The sequence below is a fragment of the Heteronotia binoei genome, chromosome 13, assembly GCF_032191835.1.
Source record: "Heteronotia binoei isolate CCM8104 ecotype False Entrance Well chromosome 13, APGP_CSIRO_Hbin_v1, whole genome shotgun sequence".
Taxonomy (NCBI): domain Eukaryota; kingdom Metazoa; phylum Chordata; class Lepidosauria; order Squamata; family Gekkonidae; genus Heteronotia; species Heteronotia binoei.
Genome location: NC_083235.1, coordinates 12464705 through 12491805, shown reverse-complemented (window position 1 = coordinate 12491805; position 27101 = coordinate 12464705). Strand labels below are relative to the sequence as shown.

Below are 27101 nucleotides of genomic sequence, written 5' to 3'. Positions count from 1 at the left end.
AGGTGAGGTGAAAGACCCTGACCTGAGATCCTAGCTCAGTGGCAGAGCCTTTGCTTGGCATGCAGAAGGTCCCAGGTTCAATCTCCAGCATCGCCAATTGAAAGGACCAGGCAGGAGGTGATGGGAAAGACCTTGACCTGAGACCCTGGCTCAGTGGCAGAGCCTTTGCTTGGCATGCAGAAGGTCCCAGGTTCAATCTCCAGCATCTCCAGTCAAAAGGACCAGGCAGGAGGTGATGGGAAAGACTTTGACCTGAGACCCTGGCTCAGTGGCAGAGCCTTTGCTTGGCATGCAGAAGGTCCCGGGTTCAATCTCCAGCATCTCCAATTGAAAGGACCAGGCAGGAGGTGATGGGAAAGACCTTGACCTGAGACCCTGGCTCAGTGGAAGAACCTCTGCTTGGCATGCAGAAGGTCCCAGGCTCAACCCCCAGCATCTCCAGTTAAAAGGAGCAGGCAGGAGGTGATGGGAAAGACCTTGACCTGAGACTCTGTCTCAGTGGAAGAGCCTCTGCTTGGCATGCAGAAGGTCCCAGGTTCAATCCCCGGCATCTCCAGTTAAAAGGACCAGGCAGGAGGTGATGGGAAAGACCTTGACCTGAGACCCTGGCTCAGTGGAAGAGCCTCTGCTTGGCATGCAGAAGGGCACAAGTTCAATTCCCGGCATCTCCAATTAAAAAGACCAGGAGATAGATGATGTGACAGATTTCAGCCCGAAGCCCCAGAGAGCTGCTGCCGGTCTGAGCAGACAATACTGAACTTGATGGGCCAAGGTTTTGATTCAGTAGAAGGGAGACGACAGGAAAAGTCATGTGCCTATCTTTATGAATGTTAATTGTCATGAATTTCTAGCTTTAATGCAGAAAACCACAGTGGCTTGGATCCTATTAGCCACAGTGTGTGTGTATATATAAAATTTTTTGCCACTGTGTGATACAGAGTGTTGGACTGGATGGGCCGTTGGCCTGATCCAACATGGCTTCTCTTATGTTCTTATGTTCTATGCTGTGGGAGCCAAGCTATACTTCCTAATCAGTATCTTTCCAGTTTCCCACTGCTGACTTCTGTCCTCTGCCCCGCAAATTGTGCCCTGGTGGGCCGGGAACATCCTGGGGTCAAAGTGGGGGTGGGGGTGCAGCAAGAGGGGAGAATTGGTGAAAACCACCCTTTCCCTCCTTCTGTGAGAGCCAGTTTGGTGGTTAAGCGTGGCAGACTCTGATCTGGAGAACCAGGTTTGATTCCCCACTCTTCTTCTACATGCAGCCAGCTGTTGTGACCTTGGGTCAGTCATTGCTCTCAGAGCTCTCTCAGCCCCGCTGACCTCACATGGTGACTGTTGCGGGAGAGGAAGGGAAGGAGATTGGAAGCCGTTCCAAGACTCTGAGTGAAGGGTGGGGTATAAATCCAATCTACTACTACCAGAGATGGAATTCTAGCAGGAGCTCCTTTGCATATTAGGCCACACACCCCTGATGTAGCCAATCCTCCAAGAGCTTACAAGGCTCTTTTTTTGTAAGCTATTGGAGGACTGGCTATATCAGGGGTGTGTGGCCTAATATGCAAAGGAGCTCCTGCTAGAATTCCACCTGACTACTACTACTACTACCTTTATTTATATCCTGCCTTTCTCCCTGCTGGAGACACAAAGCAGCTTTGGTTGTTCTTCTCTCCTCGTTTTTTATCATCACAAGAACCACTCAGAGACTCTGAGTGAAGGACAGGGTATAAATCCAATTCTTCCTCCACGGCAAGCGGAAAGAGCGTCTAGGATCCAAGCCCGAGTCCCACGCATCAAACTTGGAAAACACTGCCATAAACTCTGGCATTTCATCATTACAAAGAGGCTCTGCACCAATAAATTTGTCTTTCGCACTTCCCCTCCTTTCCCAAGCAGTGGGATTTGCAGAGCATCATTTACAGGGGAAGAGAGCCCCGTAAAACCTCAGCGGTTCTAACCACACAGTCAAAGACTTGGGATGCTTGGAACCCCCGGTGATAAAAGTAGCCATACACCCTGGGGCTGAGAAGCCGGTTGAACAGAGGCCCCCAATGTGGTGCCCATCAGCACCGTGGCCCCCTCTGCCCCCCTTCCTAATGCCCCCCCAAGCAGGGGTGGAATTCTAGCAGGAGCTCCTTTGCATATTAGGCCACACACCCCTGACGTAGCCAATCCCCCAAGAGCTTACAAGGCTCTTTTTCATGTGGCCTAATATGCAAAGGAGCTCCTGCTAGAATTTCACCCCTGAGGCCACACACCCCTGATGTAGCCAATCCTCCTGGAGCTTACAGTAGGCCCTGTACTGAGAGCCCTGTAAGCTCTTGGAGGATTGGCTACACCAGGGTGTGTGGCCTAATATGCAAAGGAGCTCCTGCTAGAATTCCACCCCTGCCCCCAAGTGTTTTAATAGGGTTGCCACTCCAGCCTCCAGGGGTTGGCTAGAGATCTCCTGGGATCCCTTCCCACTGATTTCCAGGTAACAGATATCAGTTCCCCGAGAGAAAACGGACACTCTGGAAGGTGGAGTCTATGGCATTATATCCTGCTGAGGGCCCGCCCCTCCTCAAACCCTGTCCACCCTCCAAATGTCCAGGTATTTCCCAACCTAGAGCTGGCAACTGTAGTTTTTAGGAAGCAGATGCTTCTTCTAGAAAGGCTTCCGATTGGCCCCTGGAGATTTGATTGGCCATGCAGATTTTTAAAAACATCGCTTTGAGAGCAGCTGCCACTACAGCATGAGGATCTTCACTATCAGATCGTTTGTTCTATACGTTTTACTATTTTATTGTTTTAAATTGTTGCAAACCGATGCATTTTAAAACCAAACTTTATGTTAGATTTTATATGTTGTAAGCCGCCTTGAGCTGCTTCGGTGGGAAGGGCGGGATATAAACTGAAATAAACTGAAACTATGGGATTGAAGGTAAACTGAGGCAGCCATTTTGTGGCTGGCTCCACCTCCTGCGGCAGCCATTTTCTGGCTAGGGCTACCAGGCTCCTGCTGGTGGTGAGGGATCCCCCGGTTGGGAAGGGCGCAACTGCCAGTACAGAACAGGCCACTGGGGGGGGGATCGCCGGCCCCAAACAGTCCCGTCACTGCACGATGTGTCCTGTGAAATGATGTCACCCGGAAGTGACATCGCACTGGGCACATTGTGTCACGGATGCTCTTGAATTCACGATAAAACTCTATGGTACCATAGAGTTTTACCCCGAATCCTAGAGCGTCCCTGGAGTGATGCTTTAGGATTTGCAGTAAAAATTCTATGGTGCCATAGAGTTTTACCATGAATCCTAGAGCGTCCACGGCACAACATGCCTGGAGTGATGATGTCACTTCTGAGAGTCATTATCATGCCGTGTGTGCATAACAGCACCCCCACTGGAGCGCGGAGGGACTTGGCAACCCTATTTGTGGTTTGGCCCACCGCACTACGTCAGAATAACAAAGGTGTCCACAGGCTCAAAACAGTTGGGGACTCCTGTAGTAGAGAAAGCACCAGCCCAGAGGAGCAGCAAAAGTTTAGCTTGCCTGAAGTCCCCAGTTCGAATCCCGCCTGCGGTCACCCACCAAAGCACCTTTTCTTTCAGATTACGTTTTTTTTCCTTATTGCAAACGCCCGTCTGATGGTTGAGCGTTGCAACGTGTTGAAAAGTATCTTGATAAATTAAAAACAAGTGTGTCCTGGAAAATGTCGTAACCTGCGCTTTATGTAAGCGGTCTTGGGCAATTTATTTTTATTTTTAGTCAGAAGGCAAAATAAAAGCTGAAATCTGCTCCAGGCCAACATCTGCTGTTGGTGAGACGTTTGCATCTGTTTCTCTCACAAGCTAGCAACCCCCTCCCCCTTTTTTACCTTTTCCCTATCTCTTTCCCTGATTCAGAAAGGATTCGGAAGCTCTGGTCCTGGTACAGGCTGGGCTGGTCGATCTCTCAGAAGGAACAGGCTCCGTGCCCGTCCGCCAGGCCCTGACCCACCCCGACGCCCTGGCAAACAAAGATCTTCACAACCTGGGGCTTTTACAGCTGCAGAAACCACTGGAGTTTGGGCCCCACGTTGCACCTGTGTGCATATCAGACACGGCCCACGTGATGGACGACTTCAGAGATTGCTGGCTGCCGAGTTGGACGGTGCTGCAGGGTGAGCTGTGCCCCCGACATCTGTTTTCAATTAACTTCCTGGGTAGGTTGAGCAAGCCGATGATCAGCTCTCGGGCTCTGGATTATATCGGCGCGGAGCTGCCGGGAAGGCCAGAAGTTGGACTGAATGGCCGTTACACGCCCTGTCCGTCTATGCAAAGGAGATTATGGAGCAGGGGTGGCCAAACTTGCTTACTGTAGAGTAAACGCAGGCCTTGAATTCAGCAGGAGCTCACAGGAACACAGCTCCAGAACCTTTCTGAAGGACCCCCCTCCTCCCCCCCCACCCTACCTTGTCCATTGAATAGGAGGCGCAGCTGCATAACAATCCCTGGATTAGGAGAGCGGGCAGCCAGCCACCAGGGGCTTTGCCACACCCCAGCAGCCCTCAATAACCCCTGGAGAAGCCCACGCCACCCTTTCTCCACTTCTGATGTGATTTTGGGTGGCAGGGGGCTTGCTGGCCTTTTGACTTGGGAGGGCAGCCCAGGAGAGCCCCAGGTGAGCGAGGCCTGCTTGGGCTGGCTGGATCTCTAGCCAGCCCAAGCAGGCTTTGCTCACCCAGGAGTCTCCTTTCTTGTGTCAGGTTGCTCTTGGCTGGTAGGAGGGGCAGCATATGCTAACGAGCTTTGCTAATGAGCCCCACTACCTGTTCTTCTACAAAACGACCCCTGAATAAACATCAGGCGTTTTGAGAGCCTCAAGACACGAATGCCGGATGTTTGAGAGCAGGAAGGCAGGCAAATTGATGGGGGAGAGGTAGGAAGAAAGCAACTTTAAATGCATTTTCCCAAGCTGTTCGCTAGCTTGGCTTGCGGAAGTGATTTAAAGAGGCAAATGCCTTCTCCAAGCCGGCCTACGGGGCAGGGGGGGCTTCGAGAGCCACGCAATGTGTGTGAAAGAGCCACAGTTTGGCCACCCCTGTCATGGAGCATTGCTGAGGCACCTCTGGGTTGAGGCTAAGGTTGCCAGTCCGCAGGCGGGCAAACAAAACACCGGAAAAAACACTTACATTCACGCTCAGTGTGTACACATATATATATTGCTGACAAAACTGTGTGTAAACGGGGCCTTTTTTTGTAGAAAAAGCCCAGCAGGAACTCATTTTCATATTAGGCCATACCCCCTGAGATCACCATTGCTTGGCATTCTACAAAAAAAGCCCGGTATAAGCTCATTTACATATTAGGCCACACCCCCTGGTGCCAAGCCAGCTGGAACTGCGTTCCTGTGTGTTCCTGCTAAAAAAAAAAAAAATAGCCCTGCATGTAAATACACAATTATGCTCCCCAAATAGCAGCTGGTAACAAACACAATCATGGAAAGAGTCTGAGGGCGTGGTCCCTCTGATCACATCTCTAGGGCTGTGACCAATGCTCCCTCTAAGCTGTGGAGTCTCGTGACCAAAAATTCTGCTTTGTGAGCTACTGGCATTAAAGTGGTGAGCTGCTGTATACATTGGTCTGCTCTGGGGACATTTGTGCTGAGCTACGACAAAAATGTGTGAGCTGGAGGCTAAAAAACTGTGAGCAAGTTCATGCTCACTCAGCTTACGGGGAACACTGGCTGTGACCTCCTCTCTTGTGTGCCATTTATGCCCTGTTTATCTTCCGTGCTGCCACAATAGGGTTGCCAAGTCCAATTAGGGGAGGGACGGTGGCTCAGTGGTAGAGCATCTGCTTAGCAAGCAGAAGGTCCCAGGTTCAATCCCCGGCATCTCCAACTAAAAAGGGTCCAGGCAAGTAGGTGTGAAAAACTTCAGCTTGAGACCCTGGAGAGCCACTGCCAGTCTGAGTAGACAATACTGACTTTGGTGGACCGAGGGTCTGATCCAGTAGAAGGCAGCTTCATATGTTCATATGTTCAATTCAAGAAATATCTGGGGACTTTGGGGTTGGAGCCAGGAGACTCCACAGGTAGGGGCAGGGGATCTTGGAGGCCCTCCCCCAACTTCAGGGTCATCAGAAAGCGGGGGAGGGGGGGAAGGCAGTCCATTATTCCCTATGGAGACCGATTCCCATAGGATATAATGGAGAATTGATCAATGGGTGTCTGGAGCTCTGGGGGGCTGTTTCTTGAGGTAGAGGCACCAAATTTTCAGCATAATATCCAAAACGCCCTCTGAGTTTCAAAAGGATTGGACCGGGGGTCCAATTCTATGAGCCCCCCTATCCTTCATTATTTCCAAATGGAGGGAAGGCATTTAAAAGGTGTGCAGTCCCTTTCAATGTGACGGTCAGAACTCCCTTTGGAGTTCAATCGTGCTTGTCACCACTTGGCTCTTGGCTCCGCCCCCAAAGTCTCCTGGCCCCACCCCCAAACTTTCCAGATATTTCTTGAACTGGACTGGCAACGCTACCCCCCAAAAAAAAACTCTCCCCACCCCCGGAAAGGCTTCGCTCTCGAATCTCCATGAATCTCCCCCTCCCCAGAGCTGATGATGATGATGACATTGGATTTATATCCTGCCCTCCACTCTGAATTTCGGAGTCTCAGAGCGGCTCACCATCTCCTTTACCTTCCTCCCCCACAACAGACACCCTGTGAGGTAGATGAAGATATTGGATTTATATCCCGCCCTCCACTCCGAAGAGTCTGAGAGCGGCTCACAATCTCCTTTCCCTTCCTCCCCCACAACAGACACCCTGTGAGGTAGATGAAGATATTGGATTTATATCCCGCCCTCCACTCCGAAGAGTCTCAGAGTGGCTCACAGTCTCCTTTCCCTTCCTCCCCCACAACAGACACCCTGTGAGGTAGATGAAGATATTGGATTTATATCCCGCCCTCCACTCCGAAGAGTCTCAGAGCGGCTCACAATCTCCTTTCCCTTCCTCTCCCACAACAGACACCCTGTGAGGTAGATGAAGATATTGGATTTATATCCCGCCCTCCACTCCGAAGAGTCTCAGAGTGGCTCACCATCTCCTTTATCTTCCTCCTCCCACAACAGACACCCTGTGAGGTGGGTGGGGCTGAGTGAGCTCTGGCCAGGGCCGGTGATAGGCTTTCTGGCGCCCTAGGCGAAACACCCACTAGTGCCCCCCCCCCCCCCCCGTATTAAAAAATATAGGGAAAGTGAAGAGCGCCAAACTTGAAACTTTTCACATTTTTTATTTTACTGATTTTTATTTTTTTTAAGTGATATTATTAAAAAAAATGGTGAGAAGAAGTGCTTGCTGGTCACACCAGGAAGGAGGGTGGCGGGATAGGATGAGGTGGGAGGCCAAGTCACACATAGGGGAGAGGGGGGTGAATTGGCTTTGTTGAGGGCAGCTTGGTGATGGGAAAGGACAAGGGGACAGTGGTCAGGAGCCAGAGTCATGAATCAGGGAGGGGTGCCTCCTAGGCCAGGTGACGTCCTAGGCGACTGCCTACTTTGCCTATTCCCACCCTATTCTCTGGGTGGTGAGAACCAGAGAGGATTGTGAGGAACTCCAAAGGGATCTGTTGAGGCTGGGTGAGTGGGCGTCAGCGTGGCAGATGCGGTTCAATGTGGCCAAGTGCAAAGTAATGCACATTGGGGCCAAGAATCCCAGCTACAAATACAAGTTGATGGGGTGTGAACTGGCAGAGACTGACCAAGAGAGAGATCTTGGGGTCGTGGTAGATAACTCACTGAAAATGTCAGGACAGTGTGCGTTTGCAATAAAAAAAGGCCAACGCCATGCTGGGAATTATTAGGAAGGGAATTGAAAACAAATCAGCCAGTATCATAATGCCCCTGTATAAATCGATGGTGCGGTCTCATTTGGAGTACTGTGTGCAGTTCTGGTCGCCGCACCTCAAAAAGGATATTATAGCATTGGAGAAAGTTCAGAAAAGGGCAACTAGAATGATTCAAGAGGGGTTTAGATAAAAATATGGAGCACAGGTCCATCAGTGGCTATTAGCCACAGTGTGTGTGTGTGTGTGTGTGTGTGTGTGTGTATATTTGGCCGCTGTGTGACACAGAATGTTGGACTGGATGGGCCATTGGCCTGATCCAATATGGCTTCTCTTATGTGACACAGAATGTTGGACTGGATGGGCCATTGGCCTGATCCAATATGGCTTCTCTTATGTGACACAGAATGTTGGACTGGATAGGCCATTGGCCTGATCCAATATGGCTTCTCTTATGTGACACAGAATGTTGGACTGGATGGGCCATTGGCCTGATCTAACATGGCTTCTCTTATGTTCTCACACACCAGCCCTGGCTCTGACAGAAGCTGCCCTTTCAAGGACAACCTCTGCCAGAGCTATGGCTAACCTAAGGCCATTCCAACAGCTGCAAGTGGAGGAGTGGGGGAATCAAACCCGGTTCTCCCAAATAAGAGTCTGCGCACTTCACCACTACACCAAACTCAGTTATCCTCCCTGCCCCTCACCCCGTGGTCTTCTTGCCCTAGGAGGCCCCACCAGACTCCTGAGACGTCCTTTAACCATCCTCAGCGTCAGCAGCTGCAGCCGGCCTGAGGAGAAGCTGTCCAAGGCCGTCTTCTGTATCAAGGCCCAGAAAGACCAGGGGCAAAGCTGCAAGGTGAGAGAGACAGAGGAAGTAGGGCTGCCAGCCTCCAGGGGGGGGCTGGAGATCTGCTTTTGCCACGGATCTCCAGCTGGCAGAGATCAGCTCCCCTGAAGAAAATGGTAAATGTCAACAGGTTCCGATGTAAGTGAATAATAAAGTCAAAAAACACCGGAATAACAATAACACTTTTACACAATATAGTGCAGGGGTGGCCGACGGTAGCTCTCCAGATGTTTTTTTTTTTGCCTACAACTCCCGTCAGCCTCAGCCATTGGCCATGCTGGCTGGGGCTGATGGGAGTTGTAGGCAAAAGAACATCCGGAGAGCTACCGTCGGCCACCCCTGTGGATATGCAACTTGCATTTATCAAAATATATGCATAGCAGTAGTCGTCTTTAGTAACTTATGAACCACTCCTGATGCTAAATTCACAAACGCTCATAATACAGACGCAGCTGGAAAAAGAGTCTGAAACGGTGAGGAATCCCGGGCTGCGGTCCCTGACTCTCTCGGAGACGAGCTGTGCTGGACTCCACCCAAGTTGCTGAACATAAGGGAGAACCGCAGGAAGGCTATTACCTCTGAGGAACTGTACCTTATTATCTTCATACAGCAGACAGTGTGGGGGAATGAAAAGAACTCTTTTTCCCCGCTGCGTTTGTATTATGAGTGGTAAAGCTGCAGTACTGCAGTCTGAGCTCCCTGCTCATGATCTGAGTTCGATCCCGGCGGAAGCTGGATTCAGGTAGCCGGCTCCAGGTTGACTCAGCCTTCCATCCTTCCGAGGCCAGTAAAATGAGGAGCCAGCTTGCTGGGAGGAAAGTGTAGATGACTGGCGAAGGCAATGGCAAAGCACCCCGTGTAAAAAGCCTGCCAAGTAAACCTCCTGATGCAATGTCAACTCATAGGTTGGTGATGACTCGGTGCTTGCACAGGGGACAACCTTTACCTTTTTTTTTTTTTAAGTTGCGTATACACTATAATGTGTAAAAGTGTTATTGTTATTCCGGTGTTTTTTTGACTTTATTATTCCCCTGAAGAAAATGCCTGCTTTGAAGGGTGGAGTCTGCGACATTGGACCGTGCTGAGGCCCCTCCCCAAACCCCGCCCTCTCCCAGCTCCACCCCCAAAGTCCCTAGGTGTTTTCCATCTAGGGTTGCCAATTCCCAGGTGGGTAAATAAAAAAACCGCTAAGAGACACCATCAATTTTAAACAACCAGACAGTGTAATGTAGAGGTCAGTGGTATTCTGACCAAGCTTGCACATAGAGCTTCAAATAAACAGCATGTAGCAAAAGGATATTCACAGAAGACAGTTCAAGAACAGTCTTTCCAATCACAAAGGAGTAACAATATTCCGGTATTTATTCCAGTACATCATCGGAAGATGAAGCGGGGGAGGGCTAGGCGCGGAGCAGGACACGCCCAGATGGCAGCGGGCGCACTCAGAGCCGGACTCTGAGCACACTCGCTGCCATGCCCCCTGACTTTACTGAAGTTCCAGAAGCCTTGGGGAGGTTGGGGAGGCAGCGGGCATGGCATGTGAGGAGAGGGGGTGTTTCCCGGCGCCCCTAGGCCTACTCCCACACACCAGCCCTAGGGTTGCCAAGTCCAATTCAAGAAATATCTGGGGACTTGGGGGGTGGAGCCAGGAACAAGGTTGTGACAAGCATAATTAAAACTCCTAAGGGAGTTCTGGCCATTGCATTTCAAGGGATGGCGCACCTTTTAAATGCCTTCCCTCCATTGAGAAGAATGAAGGATAGGGGCACCTTCTTTTGAGGCTCGTAGAATTGGACCCCCTGGTCCAATCCTTTTGAAACTTGGAGGGTGTTTTGAGGAGAGGCACTGGATGCTATGCTGCAAATCTGGTGTCTCTACCTCAAGCGACAGCCCGCCCCCCAGAGCCCCAAATACCTGCGGATCGATTCTCCATTATTCTCTATGGGAATCGATCTCCATAGGGAATAATGGAGTGACCATCTGACATTTCCCTCCCCTCCCCCCCCCCTGCTTTCTGATGACCTTGAAATGGAGGGAGGGCCTCCAAACCGGGGGATCCCCTGCCCCCACCTGGGGATTGGCAACTCTAGCTGGCCCCACATGTAGCTCCCAAGCCACAGTTTGGCTACCCCTGGTCTTAAGGGTGCCACTGAGCTCAAAACCTGGTCTACTGCTTCAAAGCAGCACAGCTGCCCACCTGGATCTATCTTGGTGAAAGACTACCATAAAAGCATGCCGGTGAAGACGTCTCTCCCAAGCCTTTCGCCAACCTCTCCTTTCTTTTTTTCCTGCCCAGGGTGACGTGGGCTCCCCGTTGATCTGCCCTGACCCCAAAGGCGGGGCCTGGGTTCAGCTGGGGGTGCTGAGCAGTTTTGACGAAGCCTGCGCCCGCCCCTACGTCTTCAACAGTTTGCAGCGTTACCTGCCCTGGCTGGAAAAGACCACCAGAGACCAGGGCCGGAGTGATAACTACACGGTCTCCTGGCAACGGCAAGGCTCCGCCCTCCAGCTGAGGCTGCTCCGGGAACCGGAGGGTGAGGGAGAGATGGGGGTGTGGCATCAGGGTTTGGCTCAAGACCAGGGCTTTCTTTATAGCAGGAGCTCCTTTGCATATGAGGCCACGCCCCCCCTGATGTAGCCAATCCTCCTGGAGCTTACAGTAGGCCCTGGACGAAGAGCCCAGTAAGCTCTTGGAGGATTGGAGGGTGTGGCCTAATATTAGGTTTGCCAATCTCCAGGTCCCAGCGGGGGTTCTTCCGTTTTCCCAGGCTCCTTCCCGCTCCCAATCAGCTGGCTATCGGGGAAACCCCGCTCCCACAGCCACCATGTGCTTTTCCCCCTCCGGAGGCTTCAGACTTTGCTTGGAAAGGCTTCCTCTTGTGTCTCTGTTTTTAAGGCTGAATGGATGGTGTGTCTGTGTCTTTAAGGCTGAATGGGGGCGGGGGGGGGCAGAAGGCAGAAGAACATGGCTGCTCCCAGTGGTTGTGAAAGAACTCAGCCCCTCCGTTGGTTGCACAATCTTTTCAGAGGTCCTTTGCATGGGAAAAGTAAACTTGAACCTTTGGTTGCTTTGTGTTACTTTGAAGAAGTTGGAAGTTCAGCAACTGGTGAGTAGAGACGCCAGCCCCCCGCTTCAGAGTCGTCAGAAATGGGGTGGGGGGGAAAGGAAATGTCTGCTGGGCACTTCATTATTCCCTATGGAGATCGATTCTCGTAGGGTATAATGGAGAGTTGATCTGGGGGTATCTGGGGCTCTGGAGGGGCTGTTTTTTGAGTTAGAGGCACCAGATTTTCAGCATAGCATCTGACGTCTCTCCTCAAAATGCCCTCCATGTTTCAAAAAGATTGGACCAGGGGGTCCAATTCTATGAGCCCCAAAAGAAGGGGCCCCTATCTTTCATTATTTCTAATGTTTTGTTGTTGTTCAGTCACACAGTCGAGTCTGACTGTTTGCAACCCCATGGACAAAGTCACGCCAGGCCCTCCTGTCTTCCATCATCCTCCGAAAGTCTGCTTAAATTCGTGTTTGTTATATTAGTAACACTGTCTGGCCATCTCATCTTTTGCCGTCCCCTTCTTCTTTGGCTTTCTGTTACTGTCCATGGGGATTTCTTGGCAAGGATACTGGAGTGGGTTGCCATTTCCTTCTCCAGTGGATAGCATTTTGTATGGGTTCTCAGCTGTGGCCTGTCCGTCCTGGGTGGCCCTGCACGGCATAGCCCAAAGCCTCACTGAACCGTGCAAGCCCTCTCACCACGACAAGGCAGCAATCCATGAGAGGGATTTCTAATGTAGGGAAGGCATTTGAAAGGTGAGCGGTTCCTTTAAATGTGATGACCAGAACTCCCTTTGGAGTTCGATTGTGCTTGTCACAACTTTGCTTATGGCTCCACCCCCAAAGTCTCCTGGCTCCATCCCCAGAGTCCCCAGATATTTCTTGAATTGGACTTGGCAACCCTCCCTAATATGCAAAGCAGTTCCTGCTACGAAAAAAGCCCTGATTATCATCATCAAGCTTTGTCTGCTGCCTGCACTTCCCAGACCATCCCCTACAGGGGTGGGATTCCACCCACAGTTCCTCCGATGCAGAGGGAGCCAGAAAGCCCCACTGTCAGTTCTGCCCCACGCTGAACAGGCCCTTTGCCTTCCCCAGCCTTGGCGAAATGGATCTCAGCAGATTCTGCCCTGGCCTGGCAAGCGCTCGTCGCCACGTGCGGGAATCGGAGCTGCGGGGGCTCCATCCTAGACCGTTACTGGGTGCTGACCACGGCGCAGTGTGTTCGGGATACGTAAGTGACACATGCTCTTTGAGCTTCGTTTGGAGGCGGGACCATCGGGAAGGGGGGAAGGCTCATATGGAGCAGAGGTCCGTCAGGGACTATTCACTGCAAGATATAGGTGGAATGCTTTGTCTACGGCAGTGATGCTCTGTATTCTTGGGAGGGCTTCTATTGTCCTGGCCCCACTGATGGACCTCCTGATGGCCCTTGGGTTTTCATCACTGTGTGACACAGAGGGTTGGACTGGATGGCCCATTGGCCTGATCCAAGATGGCTTCTCTTACGTTCTTATGTCTGGAGTGATGATGCTCTGTATTCTTGGTGCTTGGGGGGCAACTCTAAGAGGGCTTCAGGAGTTCTGGCCCCCTGGGTGGACCTCCTGATTGCCCCTGGGGGGTTTGGCCACTGTGTAACACAGAGTGTTGGACTGGATGGCCCATTGGCCTGATCCAAGATGGCTTCTCTTACATTCTTCTGTCTGGGGCGGTGATGCTCTGTATTCTTGTTGCTTTGGGGGAGAGCAACAATGGGAGGGCTTTTGGAGTTCTGGTCCCACTGGTGGACCTCCTGATGGCCCCCCATCTTTGACCACTGTGTGTCACAGGGTGTTGGACTGGATGGGCTGATCAACATGGCTTCTCTTAGAAGTTGTTATGATTCTAAAAGAAATAGCCTGCTGAGCTGGAAGCCCAAGCCCAGATGGACAGAGACTGGATTTGCATCACTGCTACAAGAGTGAGGGGAGGGGCTGTGGATCAGTGCTAGAGCCTCTGCTTGGCATGCGGAAGGTCCCAGGTTCAATCCCCAGCATCTCCAATTAAAAAGGACCAGGCAGGTGGGGATGGGAAAGGCCTCAGCCCAAGACTTTGGAGAGCTGCTGCCAGTCTGAGTAGACAAGACTGACCTGAATGGACCTGCAGTCTGATTCAGTAGAAGGCAGCTTCATGTGTTCATGTATTCGACAGCTGGTGCCCCCTAATGCAAAAGCCCCTTCTTTCCACCCTGTATATCAGGGGTGTCAAACATATGGCCCAGGGGCCAAATCAGGCTTCCATAGGGCTCCTATCAGGCCCCTGAGCAACTGGCTGTCATCTGCTTCCTTCTTTCTCTCTCTTGCTTCCTTCTGCATCACAGCTTGCTTTGCAAGGCTTGCTCAATCGCACAGGAGCTACAGAGCAAAGCTCTTTGCTTGGGGAGGAAGTGGGGGAAGGAGGAGCCTGGGGCCTACATATCTTCGGGACCGCCTCTCCCCATATGAGCCCCCCCCCCGCAGGTTCTGAGGTCAGCAGCACAACATCTTCTCGTGGTCCCTGGTCCTAAGGACGCCTGACTGGCTTCAACAAGGGTCAGGGCCTTTTTGGTCTGGGCCCCTACCTGGTGGAATGAGCTCATGCTGGAGATCCGGGCCCTGCGGTACTTAATGAAGTTTCACAGGGCCTGTAAGACGGAGCTCTTCCGCCAGGCTTTTCAGTTGATCCAGCGGGTGTCCCCTGAAGCCATCACTCCCCCCAGCACCTTACCATCTAGGTGCTTATGTTATGCTGAACGCTACCAGCCTATACGTGGTTTATGACTTGTTGCCAATGATGTGGATCATAGTTTCTGTTCATTCTGTAATTATGAGATTCTTTTGTTTGGATCTGGTTTGCTTAATGTTCTTGTAAGGTTTTTTAATGTTGTAAGCCGCCGAGAGCCCGCTTGCAGGATAGGGCAGGGTATAAATAGAAAAATTAAATTAAATTAATTTGCCAGGTTCTCTCAATTGCATTAGAAGCGGCCCCGTGGCGCAGAGTGGTAAAGCAGCAGTACTGCAGTACTGTGGTCTGAACTCTCTGCTTATGACCTGAGTTCAATTCCAGCGGAAGCTGGGTTCAGGTAGCCGGCCCAAGGTTGACTCAGCCTTCCATCCTTCTGAGGTCGGTCAAATGAGTCCCCAGCTTGCTGGAAGGAAAGTGTAAAAGACTGGGGAAGGCAATGGCAAACCACCCCGTAAAAAGTGTGAAAACGTTGTGAAAGCAACGTCACCCCAGAGTCGGAAACGACTGGTGCTTGCACAGGGGACCTTTCCTTTCCTTTCCTCAATTGCACGTGGCAATGGCAAACGACCTCATAAGAAAGTCTGTTGTGAAAACGTTGTGATGCGACGTCACCCCAGAGTCGAAAAAAACGACTGGTGCTTGCACAGGGGACCTTCCCTTGCCTCAGTTGCACAGCAGAGCTACTGAGCCAAGCCTCTCTTCCTTCTGTTGGCTGAGGCTCAACAAGCCAGTGAGGCGGATTAGGCTGAGTGTATGTGTTTGTCTGTGTCCTTTATAAAGTTCATATCTCCCTGATCTGGTGTCACATTTTATGACACGCATGGCCCGGCTCGACAAGCTGAAGATCCAGCCCTTATAGCAAATGAGTTGGACACCCCTGCTATATACAGATCTCAGCTTCCTTGGCCAGTATAGGCACATGGAGGGCAGGCATGAAAGGGGCGCATTCCCTTCTTGGAGACCCAGTCTTGTCTTCCACAGGATCAGGGCCATAAGTGAGAAGGATAAAATGGAGCAGGATCAGGAAGAAAAGCAGGGGATAAATAAAAACAAAGCTACGTTTCCTTTCCAGCAAAGTGAGACATTGAAATTTTTATTTTGAAATTTTTATTATTGAACAGCAACAAAATCCTTTAATGTACAATACATCACGAAAAACAATAAAAAAATTAAAAAATAATATAACTTAATATACAGCTCTTTACATCATAAAGGTTCACGTTTGTATAAAGCTTAATATAGAACAAAAGTCCAGGTATTTCTTTGGCGTTTTAGATTTCTTTGAATGATGGTTGTTTACATAACCCAACGAAAAACCCCTTTTTCTATAAAGTCTTCACCTGCATGGGGGTTTTCACACAATAGAATTTATTTTATCTTGGATTGCAATATCCCACTGTCGCGGGCTCATGACACCCACACCTTTTAAAACCAGGTAGATGGAATTTTGGTTAATTTCCAGCATCTTGCTAATAATACAAGTTTTCCTGCTAAAAGTAAAAAGGGAAATTAAGTCTTTTTTGAGAGGAGAAAAGTTGTTTTGTGGCCAATAGTTTTAAGAGAATAGACTCGGGAGTACAAGGGATGGAGTCAGTAACTATATTGTCTATTTTATCTATTTAAAAAGTAAAGGTAGCCCCCCGTGCCAGCTTCAGTCATTTCCGACTCTGGGGTGACGTCGCAGCATGACATTTTCACGGCAGACTTTTTACGGAGTGGTTTGCCATTGCCTTCCCCAGTCATCTACACTTTCCCCCCAGCAAGCTGGATCCTCATTTTACCGACCTCGGAAGGATGGAAGGCTGAGTCAACCTGGAGCCGGCTACCTGAACCAGCTTCTGCTGGGATCGAACTCAGGTTGTGAGCAGAGGGCTCCGACTGCAGTACTGCAACTTTACCACTCTGCGCCACGGAGCTCTCTAAAGGAAAGATCCCCTGTGCAAACACCAGTCATTTCTGACTCTGGGGTGACATTGCTTTCACAACGTTTTCACGGCAGACTTTTAACGGGGTGGTTTGCCATTGCCTTCCCCAGTCATCTACACTTTCCCCCCAGCAAGCTGGGTCTTCATTTGACCAACCTCTGAAGGATGGAAGGCTGAATCAACCTTGAGCCGGCTACCTGAACCCAGCAGTCCAAAAAGATGGGATTTTTTTTGGCAGAGACATGGGGATCTTAACCCTCCTCTCTGATTGTCCACAGGAACCCAGCAGACACCGCTGTCTTTGTGGGGTTAACGCACCCCAAGGGTCAGGCCCAGGGGATCCTGGTGGCTGGGATTTATCCCTACGAGGGGACCCCACAGAGCAATATCTCCGGGGGCACCGTGGCCCTGCTGCTGCTCCGGGACCCCATCGCCTTTGGCAAATACGTCACCCCCATGGCCTTGCCGCAGACTGCCACTTGGGATAGTTGCAGAGTGCTGGGACTGCAAACGTGGAAGCCTGGTAAGCTGGGGGGTCGTCAGGGGAGGCATGTTATGGAACTGTGATGCAGGCGACAAGACAATCCTGCAGAAATGAGTGGGACAAAGGGCCGTCGGGTCCAGCCAATCGGGGGCAACCGGGTAGAGCAGGGGTGGCCAAACATATGGCTCCTTCACACACATTGTATGGCTCTCAAAGCCCCCCACCACCCTGTCGGCTGACTTGGAGAAAGCATTTCACTTATTATACAACTTTTCCAAACCAAGCCAGCCAGCATTTGAAGTTAACGTTGCTTTCTTTCCACCTCTCCCTCCCCATCTTCCTTCCTTCCTTCCGTCTTGCTTGTGGCTTTCAAACATCAGACATTCATGTGTTGCAGCTCTCAAGCATCTGATGTTTATTCTATGTGGCTTTTGTGCTAGGCGGGTTTGGCCACCCCTGGTGTAGAGGTTTCAAGGCAAGAGATGTTCAGAGGTGGTTTGCCTGCCTCTGCGCAGGAACCCTGGACAGACTTCCTTACTAGTTTTGCATCCAAGGCCTAACCAGGGCCAGCTCTGCTTAGCTTCTGAGATCTGGCAAGATCAGGCTAGCCTGGGTCATCCAGGTCAGGGCAAAGATAAACTGGGGTGGATTGTCGCTGCCTGCCTCTGCGTAGCAACCCTGGGTTTTCTTGGTGGCCTCCCAACCAAATCCAAACCAGAGCCAACCCTGCTTAGTTTCTGAGATCAGGCTAGCTTGGGTCATCCAGGTCAGAGAAGAGAAAAACAGAGGTGGTTTGCCATTGTCTGCCTCTGCGTAGCAACCTTGGACTTCCTTGGTGGCCTCCCATCCAAGTCCTAACCAGAACCAACCCTGCTTAGCTTCTGAGATCCGGTAAGATCAGGCTAGCCCGGGCCATCCAGGTCAGGGAAGAGACAAACGGGGGGGGGGGGGGGGGGCTTGCCATTGACTGCCACTGCACAGCATCCCTGGACTCTCTTGCTTCCTTATTTTTGGACTGGATGGGCCATTGGCCTGATCCAACATGGCTTCTCTTATGTTCTTATGTCTGGGGCAGTGATGCTTGGGGGGGCAACAGTGGGAGGGTTTCTAATGTCCTGACCCCACTAGTGGACCTCCTGATGGCACCTGGTTCTTGGCCACTGTGTGACACAGAGTGTTGGACTGGATGGGCCATTGGCCTGATCCAACATGGCTTCTCTTATGTTCTTACGTCTGGGGCAGTGATGCTTGGGGGGGGGCAACAATGGGAGGGTTTCTAATGTCCTGACCCCACTAGTGGACCTCCTGATGGCACCTGGTTCTTGGCCACTGTGTGATACAGAGTGTCAGACTGGCATGATCCAACATGGCTTCTCTTCCAATCTTGTTGTCTGGGGCAGGGATGCTCTGTATTCTTGGTGCTTGGGAGGGGCAACACTGGGAGTTCTAGAGTTCTGGCCCACTGATGAGCCTCCTGATGGCAACTGGGGGTTTTTGGCCACTGTGTGACACAGAGTGTTGGACTGGATGGGCCGCTGGCCTGATCCAACATGGCTTCTCTCATGTTCTCAAGATGGCTGCTGTCCATTCCTTTGTAGGTGAAGCTGAGCCCGACCCTACTGCCTACCAAGCCAAGGTGCTACTGGCCTCTGACTGCGCCATAAAACATCCCGGGGTCAATCCAGCCGTGTTCTGCATTGAAAGGAACAGCTTTCACTACCTGCCTGTAGCTACTGTGAGTACCTCTCCAGTGAACTGCCAACCTCTAGTGAACCGCCAATCCCCTGAGTTGGCAACCCTAGTGGAATGTAATGCCCTGGAGCAGGGGTGTCAAACATGCGGCCCGGGAGCCAAATCAGGCCCCCGAACAACTGACTGTCATCTGCTTCCTTCTGCATCAGAGCTTGCTTTGCAAGGCTTGCTCAATCGCACAGGAGCTACAGAGCAGAGTCTCTATTTTCTCCATTGGTTCCTCCCCCTCCTGCTCTCCGGGGGAGGGAGGGAAAGAGCCAGAGCTTCCTTTGCTCAGTTCCCTGGATCCCACGGGAGAAATACAAAGAAAGCACCTTTAATGAGTGCTAATGGTTTAAGCATATTTTATTTTAAGTTTTTTTAAACAAAATCTTTAGTTGTGTTTGTCTGTGTCCTTTAAAAAGTTTATATCTCTGCTACCGAATCTTAAATAGGTACACGTAAGGCTTTTTTTTGTAGCAGGAACTCCTTTGCATATCAGGCCACACACCCCTGATGTAGCCAATCCTCCAAGAGCTTTCAGGGTTCTTCGTACAGGGCCTACTGTCAGCTCCAGGAGGATTGGCTACATCAGGTGACTGTGGCCTGATATGTAAAGGAGTTCCTGCTACAAAAAGAGCCCTGGGTACACGCATTGCCCGGCCCAGCCCAGCCCAGCCCAACAAGGTCTTATTTATATCAAAATCGGCCCTCATAACAAATTAGTTTGACACCCCTGCCGTAGAGTCTGCCTTCCAAAGCATCCATTTCCTCTAGGGCAGGAGTCCCCAACCCCCAGGCTGGGGACTGGTACCAGGCCGCTGCCTGTTTCCAATGGGTCGCGCAGCCTTGCTGCCCTCTGCACGGCCTTGCAGACCCCCCCATAGCCTCGCCACCCCCCCCCCCATGACACCTCCTCCCCCCTCCCCGTTTTCACCATTTTAAGGCCAGGAAAGGGGCCGTGAAGTGCCTCCCAGGCCAACCCCCGCCAATCAGCCGATTGGCAGGGAAGACACAGAAGCAGTGGCGAAAGTGCAGGTCGCTCGCCACCGCTGTTACATTTTCCCCGCCTATCACCTGATCGGCGAGGGGGTTTTGACCTGGGAGGTGCTTCACGGCCCCTTCCCTGGCCTTAAAATCGTGAAAATGGGGGGCGGCGAGGCTGTGGGGGGTAGTGCAGAGGAGGGAGAAGGAAAATGGGGGGGGGGAGGCGCCACGGGGGAGACCAGATTGGGTGCCCCACTCGCTGTGGGCAGGCTGGCCCTGGGGCCAAAAAGGTTGGGGGGAACTGATCCCCGTAGTCTGGAGATCAGCTGGAATCTGAAGGGTTAGTGACCCTGGCAAAAGTTAAGAGGTTCTTCTCCTCCTCCATCCAGGTAGGCGAGGGCGCGGCTCTGCTGTGCCACTCAGAGGCAACGACTCCCCCCTGGAGCCAGGCTGGCTTAACCAGTGAGCCCTTTCCGGGATCCCAGCCAGACATCCTGTCCTCCAGCATCGCCCCCTACGTGGAGTGGATGGAAAAGACCTCCCAAGAAGCCAGGAACCTCTTGTCGCTGTCCCGTGGAAGAAGAACCGCCCGCCGGCCCCATTGGGCCCTTCTCCTGACCCTGTCGCTGTTGGGAGAGACGGCGCTGGGTTGAAGGACAGAGGGGGAGGGGGAGACGGGGGTTGCACATGGGAGCCCTTATCCTAGATTTTTAAAAAAAAAAAAAGAAAAAGAAAATGTCCTCCAAACCCAAGTTGCGGAATTTCAGTCTGTACAAGGACAATTACTCTGCTCTGGTAAGACCTCACCCATAGTCTTGTGTTCAGTTCTGGGCACCCCATTTTAAGAAGGATGTAGACAAGCTGGAACGGGTCCAGAGGAGGTTGACGAAGATGGTGAGGGGTCCGGAGACCAAGTCCTATGAGGAAAGGCTGAAGGAACTGGGCGTGTTTAGCCTGGAGAGGAGGCGGCTGAGAGGTGATAGGATCACCATCTTCAAGTACTTGAAGGGCTGTCCTGTAGAGGATGGTGTGGAATTGTTTTCTGTGGCCCCAGAAGGTCGGACCAGAAACAGTGGGTTGAAATTAAATCAGAAGAGTTTCCAGTTCAACATTAGGAAGAACTTCCTGACCGTTAGAGCGGTTCCTCAGTGGAACAGGCTTCCTTGGGAGGTGGTGGGCTCTCCTTTCTTGGAGGTTTTTCAACAGAGGCTAGATGGCCATCTGACAGCAGTGAGGATCCTGTAAATTTAGGGGGAGGTGTTTGTGAGTTTCCTGCATTGTGCAGGGGGTTGGACTAGATGGTCCTGGAGGTTCCGTCCAACTCTAGGATTCTATTAGGAAGAACTTCCTGACCGTTAGAGCGGTTCCTCAGTGGAACAGGCTTCCTTGGGAGGTGGTGGGCTCTGCTTCCTTGGAGGTTTTTCAACAGAGGCTAGATGGCCATCTGACAGCAATGAAGATCCTGTGAATTTAGGGGGAGGTGTTTGTGAGTTTCCTGCATTGTGCAAGAGGTTGGACTAGATGGCCTTGGAGGTCCCTTCCAACTCTGTGATTCTAAGGGGCAGCTTCGTCCAGCTGCAAGAGGCTCTTATCTTTGGCGGGGGAGCCCTCCCGAGCCTAAAAAAAGGAGTCCGAGTGATAGCTTGAGATGAAACTGAAGAGCTGGGTTGGGTGCAGGGCCAGCCCTTCCACTAGGCCAGGGGTGTCAAACTCGTAACATAAATGAGACATGGTTGGGACGGGCCATGTGTATCCCTATTTATGAGCAGGTGGCAAAGATATAACCTTTATAAAGGACACAGAGAAACACAATGAAATATTTTTAAAAAACAAACAAACTTAAAACATGGGAAATACCTGGAGATTTTGCATGGCGTCAGGGGTGGGATTCTAGCAGGAGCTCCTTTGCATATTAGGCCACGCACCCCTGATGTAGCCAATCCTCCGAGAGCTTACAAGGCTCTTCTTTGTAAGCCCTTGGCAGATTGGCTCCATCAGGGATGTGTGGCCTAATATGCAAAGGAGCTCCTGCCAGAATCCCACCCCTGGACAGCAGAACCTGAAGAGGGCAACGTTTGGTGTGGGGAAGAACCTCAGTGGGGTACAATGCCGTAGAGCCATTTTCCTCCAGGAGAACTGTTCTTTCTCGCCTGGAGATCAGTTGTGATAGCGGGAGGTCTCCAGCCACCACCTGGAGGTTGGCAACCCTAGCAGGACGCCGAGAGTCGGGTGTCGAAGAAAGAAGGCTCAGAAGGAAAGCGCGAGCGAGGGAGGCACAAAAGCAGCCAAATTTCAGTCGACGTGCTGGGGTGTGGAAAGGAATACCTGGGATTCCACAAGCCTGCGCTGCCCAGGGCTGGAATGCTCAGCCTGTGATTTACCTTCTCACCCTTCTGAACTGCCATGTAATTTTAAGATCTCTCCTCCACACCTTGCCTTCTGCCTGCTCTTTTGGCCCCGTGTTTCAAGCGGGGGCAGTTCTAGCCTCACAGACACCTTCCTCTCCCACTCTCTACTTCATTCTAGAGAACAAGTATGGAAGGAAAGGTCCCCTGTGCAAGCACCAGTCGTTTCCAACTCTGGGGTGACGTTGCTTTCACAACGTTTTCACGGCAGACTTTTTACGGGGTGGTTTGCCATGGCCTTCCCCTGTCATCTACGCTTTCCCCCCAGCAAGCTGAGGACTCATTTGACAGACCGCGGAAGGATGGAAGGCTGAGTCAACCTCGAGCCGGCTACCTGAAAACCCAGCTTCCGCCAGGGATCGAACTCAGGTCGTGATCAGAGCTTAGGAGTGCAGTACTGCAGCTTTAACACTCTGCGCCGTGGGGCTCTTGAGAACAAGAATCCCCACTCCTTATTAGATGCAGAGACAGGAAAAGGCATCCACACAGCTCGGGCTTAGTTTCAGCGTGCCGTGACAGTATGTAGGGGTTCTCATGTTAAAAGTGGCCGGAGCTGGCCCTAGACTTTCTGCCACCCTCGGCAAGGCTAATGTCTGGTACCCACCCCCATATTGACAATGTCACTGAGTCACATGAAGGCACCCCCAGAAGTCTGGCGGTCTAGGCAATCGCCTAGTTTGCCTAGCGGCAGGGCTGCTCCTGAAAGTGGCCCCTGTTCTAAGTCCAGCACAGGGGTCCCCAGCACTTTTTTTGTATCAGGAACTTTGCATATTAGGCCACACACCCCTCTTGTAGCCAAACCCTCTGGAGCTTACAGTAGGCCCTGTATGAAGAGCCCTCTAAGCTCTTGGAGGATTGGCTGCATCCGGGGGGGGGCCTAATATGCAAAGGAGTTCCTGCTACAAAAAAAGCCCTGGCGCTCTCCAACGTCGTGCCAGGGGGCACCACTACCGACATGTTTCCCTGCTCCCATCAAGTGTTTGTAGAAAGTGGGCAGGGCCAAGTTTTGCCCAGCGATTGGGCAAAACTTGGCCGTTGGAGATTTGATTGGCTGTGCGGATTTATGTCCAGTCTCCAATACCTCCAGGGCAGCTGTGAGCCCCATAATGTTTAGCCTAGATGGAGAGAGGTTAGGAGAGGGTGTGGCTCAGTGGTAGAGCCTCTGCTTGGCATGCGGAAGGTCCCAGGTTCAATCCCCAGCATCTCCAGTTAAAAAGGACCACATATGGGTACGTATGAAGCTACCTTATACTGAATCAGATCCTGGATCCATAAGTCTACTCCGACTGGCAGCAGCTCTCCAGAGTCTCAAGCTGAGGTTTTTCACTCCTACTTGCCTGGACCCTTTTTAGCTGGAGATGCCGGGGATTGAACCTGGGACTTTCTGCTTATCAAGCAGATGCTTTACCACTGAGCCACCATCCCTCCCATAGTAGGTAATAGGAAAGATATTGACCCAGCTCAGTGGCAGAGCATCTGCTTGGCATGCGGAAGGTCCCAGGTTCAATCCCCAGCATCTCCAATTAAAAAGGACTACGTAGTAGGTGATAGAAAATATCATGACCCACCTCAGCGGTAGAGTATTTGCTTGGCGTGCAGAAGGTCCCAGGTTCAATCCCCGGCATCTCCACTTAAAAGGACCAGGCAGGAGGTGATGGGAAAGACCTTGACCTGAGACTTTAGCTCAGTGGAAGAGCCTCTGCTTGGCATGCAGAAGGTCCCAGGTTCAATCCCCGGCATCTCCAGTTAAAAAGGACCACGTTGTTGGCGATAGGAAAGTTCTTGACCCAGCTCAGTGACAGAGCATCTGCTTGGAATGCAGAAGGTCCCAGGTTCAATTCCCGCCATCTCCAGTTAAAAAGAAAAGGCAGGAGGTGATGGGAAAGACCCCTGCCTGAAACCCTGGAGAGCCGCTGCCAGTCTGAGTAGACAATACTGACCTTGATGGACCGACAGCCTGATTCAGCATAACAGGCAGCTTCGTGTCTTCAATTTCCTTCCAGCTTTGCCATTCGCCGGCTCACCCCCTCCCCTTCAAGCTACCCACCAGGTTGCAGAATGAAGTTCCAAATACGGCCCTGTGCGTCCCTGGAAGCAGGAACTGGAGGCCTCCGGGGTTTCCCTTCTCTACTGCCGTCTGGGCGAGGTTTCCCAGCTCAGGCAACGCAATCCAGGCACCTCCGCTGCTGCAGGGGGTTCCTTCCATTCCTCCCACTGGCTTCCGCTCGCTTTGCGCTCCAGAGAGCGTTGCTAGGCACCTCTGTCCCCATGGAACGCCTTCCCCCGGCACCTGCTGGCAGTGGGGGAGAATCGCCCAGCCCCTTCCCCTCCAGCAGGCTCAGGGTCTCTCCTCTCTCTCAGCGTATCCTCTTCCTCCCCCCCTCTTTCTAGTGATGCCCCCTACACCCCCCCCCCCACTCTTCCATGAGGCTGTAGGATCTGGAGCCGTGGGAACTTTCCATGCTGTGTGTGGCAATGCACAGAAGGGGGGGGGGGGAGAGATGTAGGAATTGCTTAGGCCTGGGCAGCGGTTCCCAACAATAAGCCCCGTCACATGAAAAGAGGCATTTGCACAAGTCTGAGAAATTTGGGCATGCAGTGGGGGGAGGGGGACCGCTTCGGCCTGCGGAGAGGGGACGGCATTTTCCCAGTGGGCATTGCTCCTTTTTTCATGTGCTTTTAAAGCTGGAAGTTTCCGAGCATTTCTTGGCATTCTCTGGCGGGTCTTTAAAAAAAAACCCAAACTGATCTGATCCTTTTTTTGGAGGGAAGCATCCGGCCCCATCACACCGTGGCAAATAGAAGGAGAAGCCATGGAAGTCGTGACAGACTTCGCATTTCTGGGAACCAGGATCACTGCAGACGGTGACCATAGCCATGAAATTAAAAGATGTTTACTCCTTGGGAGGACAGCTATGGTGAACCTGGGCAGTATAATAAAAAGCAGAGACATCACCCTGCCAACAAAAGCCCGTATAGTCAAAGCGATGGTATTCCCAGTAGTAATGTATGGCTGTGAGAGCTGAACCATAAGGAAGGCCGAGCGCAGAAGAATAGATGCTTTTGAGATGTGGTGCTGGAGAAGACTCTTGAGAGTCCCTTGGTCTGCAAGAAGATCAAATCAGCCAGTCCTAAGGGAAATCAACCCAAACGGTTCCCTGGAAGGTCAGGTGCTGAAGCTGAAGCTCAAATCCTTTGGCCACCCAATGAGAAGGGAGCACTCACTGGAGAAGACCCTGATGCTGGGAAAGGCAGAAGGCAAAAGAAGAAGGGGATGGCAAAAGATGAGATGGTTGGACAGCGTTACTGATGTAACCAACACGAATTTGAGCAGACTTCAGAGGATGGTGGAAGACAGGAGAAGAAGAATTGCATATTTATACCCCGCCCTTCTCCCTGAATCAGAGACTCAGAGCGGCTCACAATCTCCCATATCTTCTCACCCCACAACAGACACCCTGTGAGGTGGGTGGGGCTGAGAGAGTTCTCACAGCAGCTGCCGTTTCAAGGACAGCCTCTGCCAGAGCTATGGCTAACCCAAGGCCGTTCCAGCAGCTGCAAGTGGAGGAGTGGGGAATCAAACCCGGTTCTCCCAGATAAGAGTCCGCGCACTTAACCACTACACCAAACTGGCTCTCACACCAAAGTGGCCTGGCGTGACTTGGCCCATGGAGTTGCAAAGAGTCCGACTCGAATGTGAGACTGAACAACAACAAAAAATCTAGCAGACTGGGCATGGGGGGGGGTGAGGATGGTCACTCCGAAGCAAAGGACCAAGACAACACCCCGAAGAAAAAGATCCGCTAAATCTATTTAGGCACAGGCAATAGCAACAAAAGTCCATATAGTCAAAGCGGTGGTATTCCCAGTAGTAAAGTATGGCCGTGAGAGTTGGACCATAAGGAAGGCTGAGCGCAGAAGAATAGATGCTTTCGAGATGTGGTGCTGGAGAAGACTCTTGAGAGTCCCTTGGACTGCAAGAAGATCCAATCAGTCAGTCCTAAAGGAATATACAACCCTGCCTGTTCCCTGGAAGGTTGGATGTTGAAGTTGAAGCTCAAATCCTTTGGCTGCCTGCCCAGTGAGAAGGGAGCACTCCCTGGAGAAGACCCTGATGCTGGGAAAGACAAAAGGCAAAAGAAGAAGGGGACAGCAAAGGATGAGATGATTAGACAGTGTTATCCGTGAAACGAACGTGAATTTGAGTGGACTTCGGAGGATGGTGGAAGACAGGAGGGCCTGGCATGACTTGGTCCATGGGGTCGACTGTGCGACTGAACAACAAAAAACAGCAGCTTCTGCCCTAAAATGCACTATCTTCTTGTGCCTACAAATCTTCTGGCAATGGAGTCAGTGCCGCTATGAATTTAGGCAGATCATGAGAGAGAGGGCAGGAAGGGGGGGTGAGCCAGTGTTTGCCTTTCTTATATATCCAGGGTAATGCTCGTCACTTTGGGGCCAGGAAGAAATTTTTCTCCAGATCAGATTGGTTGGCCCAGGGATCCTGGAGGGTTTTTTTTCGCCTTTCTCTGGTCGTAGCACAGGAGTCATTGCATTAATGGGGGGGGGGGGAGAGGAGAGGCAGCTGTGAATGTCCTGACTTGTGCAGAGGTTTGGACCAACTCTCCCTCTAAGCTGTGGAGTCTGGTGAGCCAAAATTCTACTTCATGAGCTACTGGCGTTAAAGTGGTGAGCTGCCGCACAAATTCATTTGTTCTGGGGCCATTTTTCCTGAACTACAACAAAAATGTGTGAACCAGAGGCTAAAAACTCAGCTTAGAGGGAACACTGGTTTGGACGAGATGACCCATGGGAAATCCTTCCAGCTCTGTGTTTCTATGAGTCCATCTGGAAAGAACAACCGGACAGCCTTTAGGTGTTTTTGATTGTGAGAGATCTGTAAAAAGAATTTAAAGATGATGATATTGGAGTTATATCTGCCCTATACTCTGAATCTCAGAGTCTCAGGGCGGTCACAAAATCTCCTTTACCTTCCCCCCCCCCCACACACACACACAACAGACACCCTATGAGGTAGGTGGGGGTGAGAGAGCTCTGACAGAAGCTGCCCTTTTAAAGACAACTCCTGCGAGAGCT

At 51.6% G+C, this 27101-nt stretch overlaps 1 protein-coding gene and 1 non-coding gene across 2 annotated transcripts in view; both read left to right on the top strand.

Annotated features, from left to right (window-relative positions):
• The window catches only part of LOC132581843 (uncharacterized), a 41360-nt gene extending 21014 nt beyond the window's left edge, over positions 1–20346 (top strand). Inside the window, exons 7-13 of the mRNA XM_060253260.1 lie at positions 3883–4139; positions 8533–8663; positions 10951–11188; positions 12808–12943; positions 16676–16920; positions 18480–18616; positions 19989–20346. Of these exons, the coding sequence (XP_060109243.1) occupies positions 3883–4139; positions 8533–8663; positions 10951–11188; positions 12808–12943; positions 16676–16920; positions 18480–18616; positions 19989–20252 (1408 nt within the window). The 3' untranslated portion in view covers positions 20253–20346. The remainder of the gene's footprint in view (positions 1–3882; positions 4140–8532; positions 8664–10950; positions 11189–12807; positions 12944–16675; positions 16921–18479; positions 18617–19988) is intronic.
• TRNAA-AGC (transfer RNA alanine (anticodon AGC)) lies at positions 5794–5860 on the top strand. The gene has a single exon. It is a non-coding gene; the product is annotated as a tRNA-Ala (tRNA).
• Positions 20347–27101: the final 6755 nt, after the last annotated feature.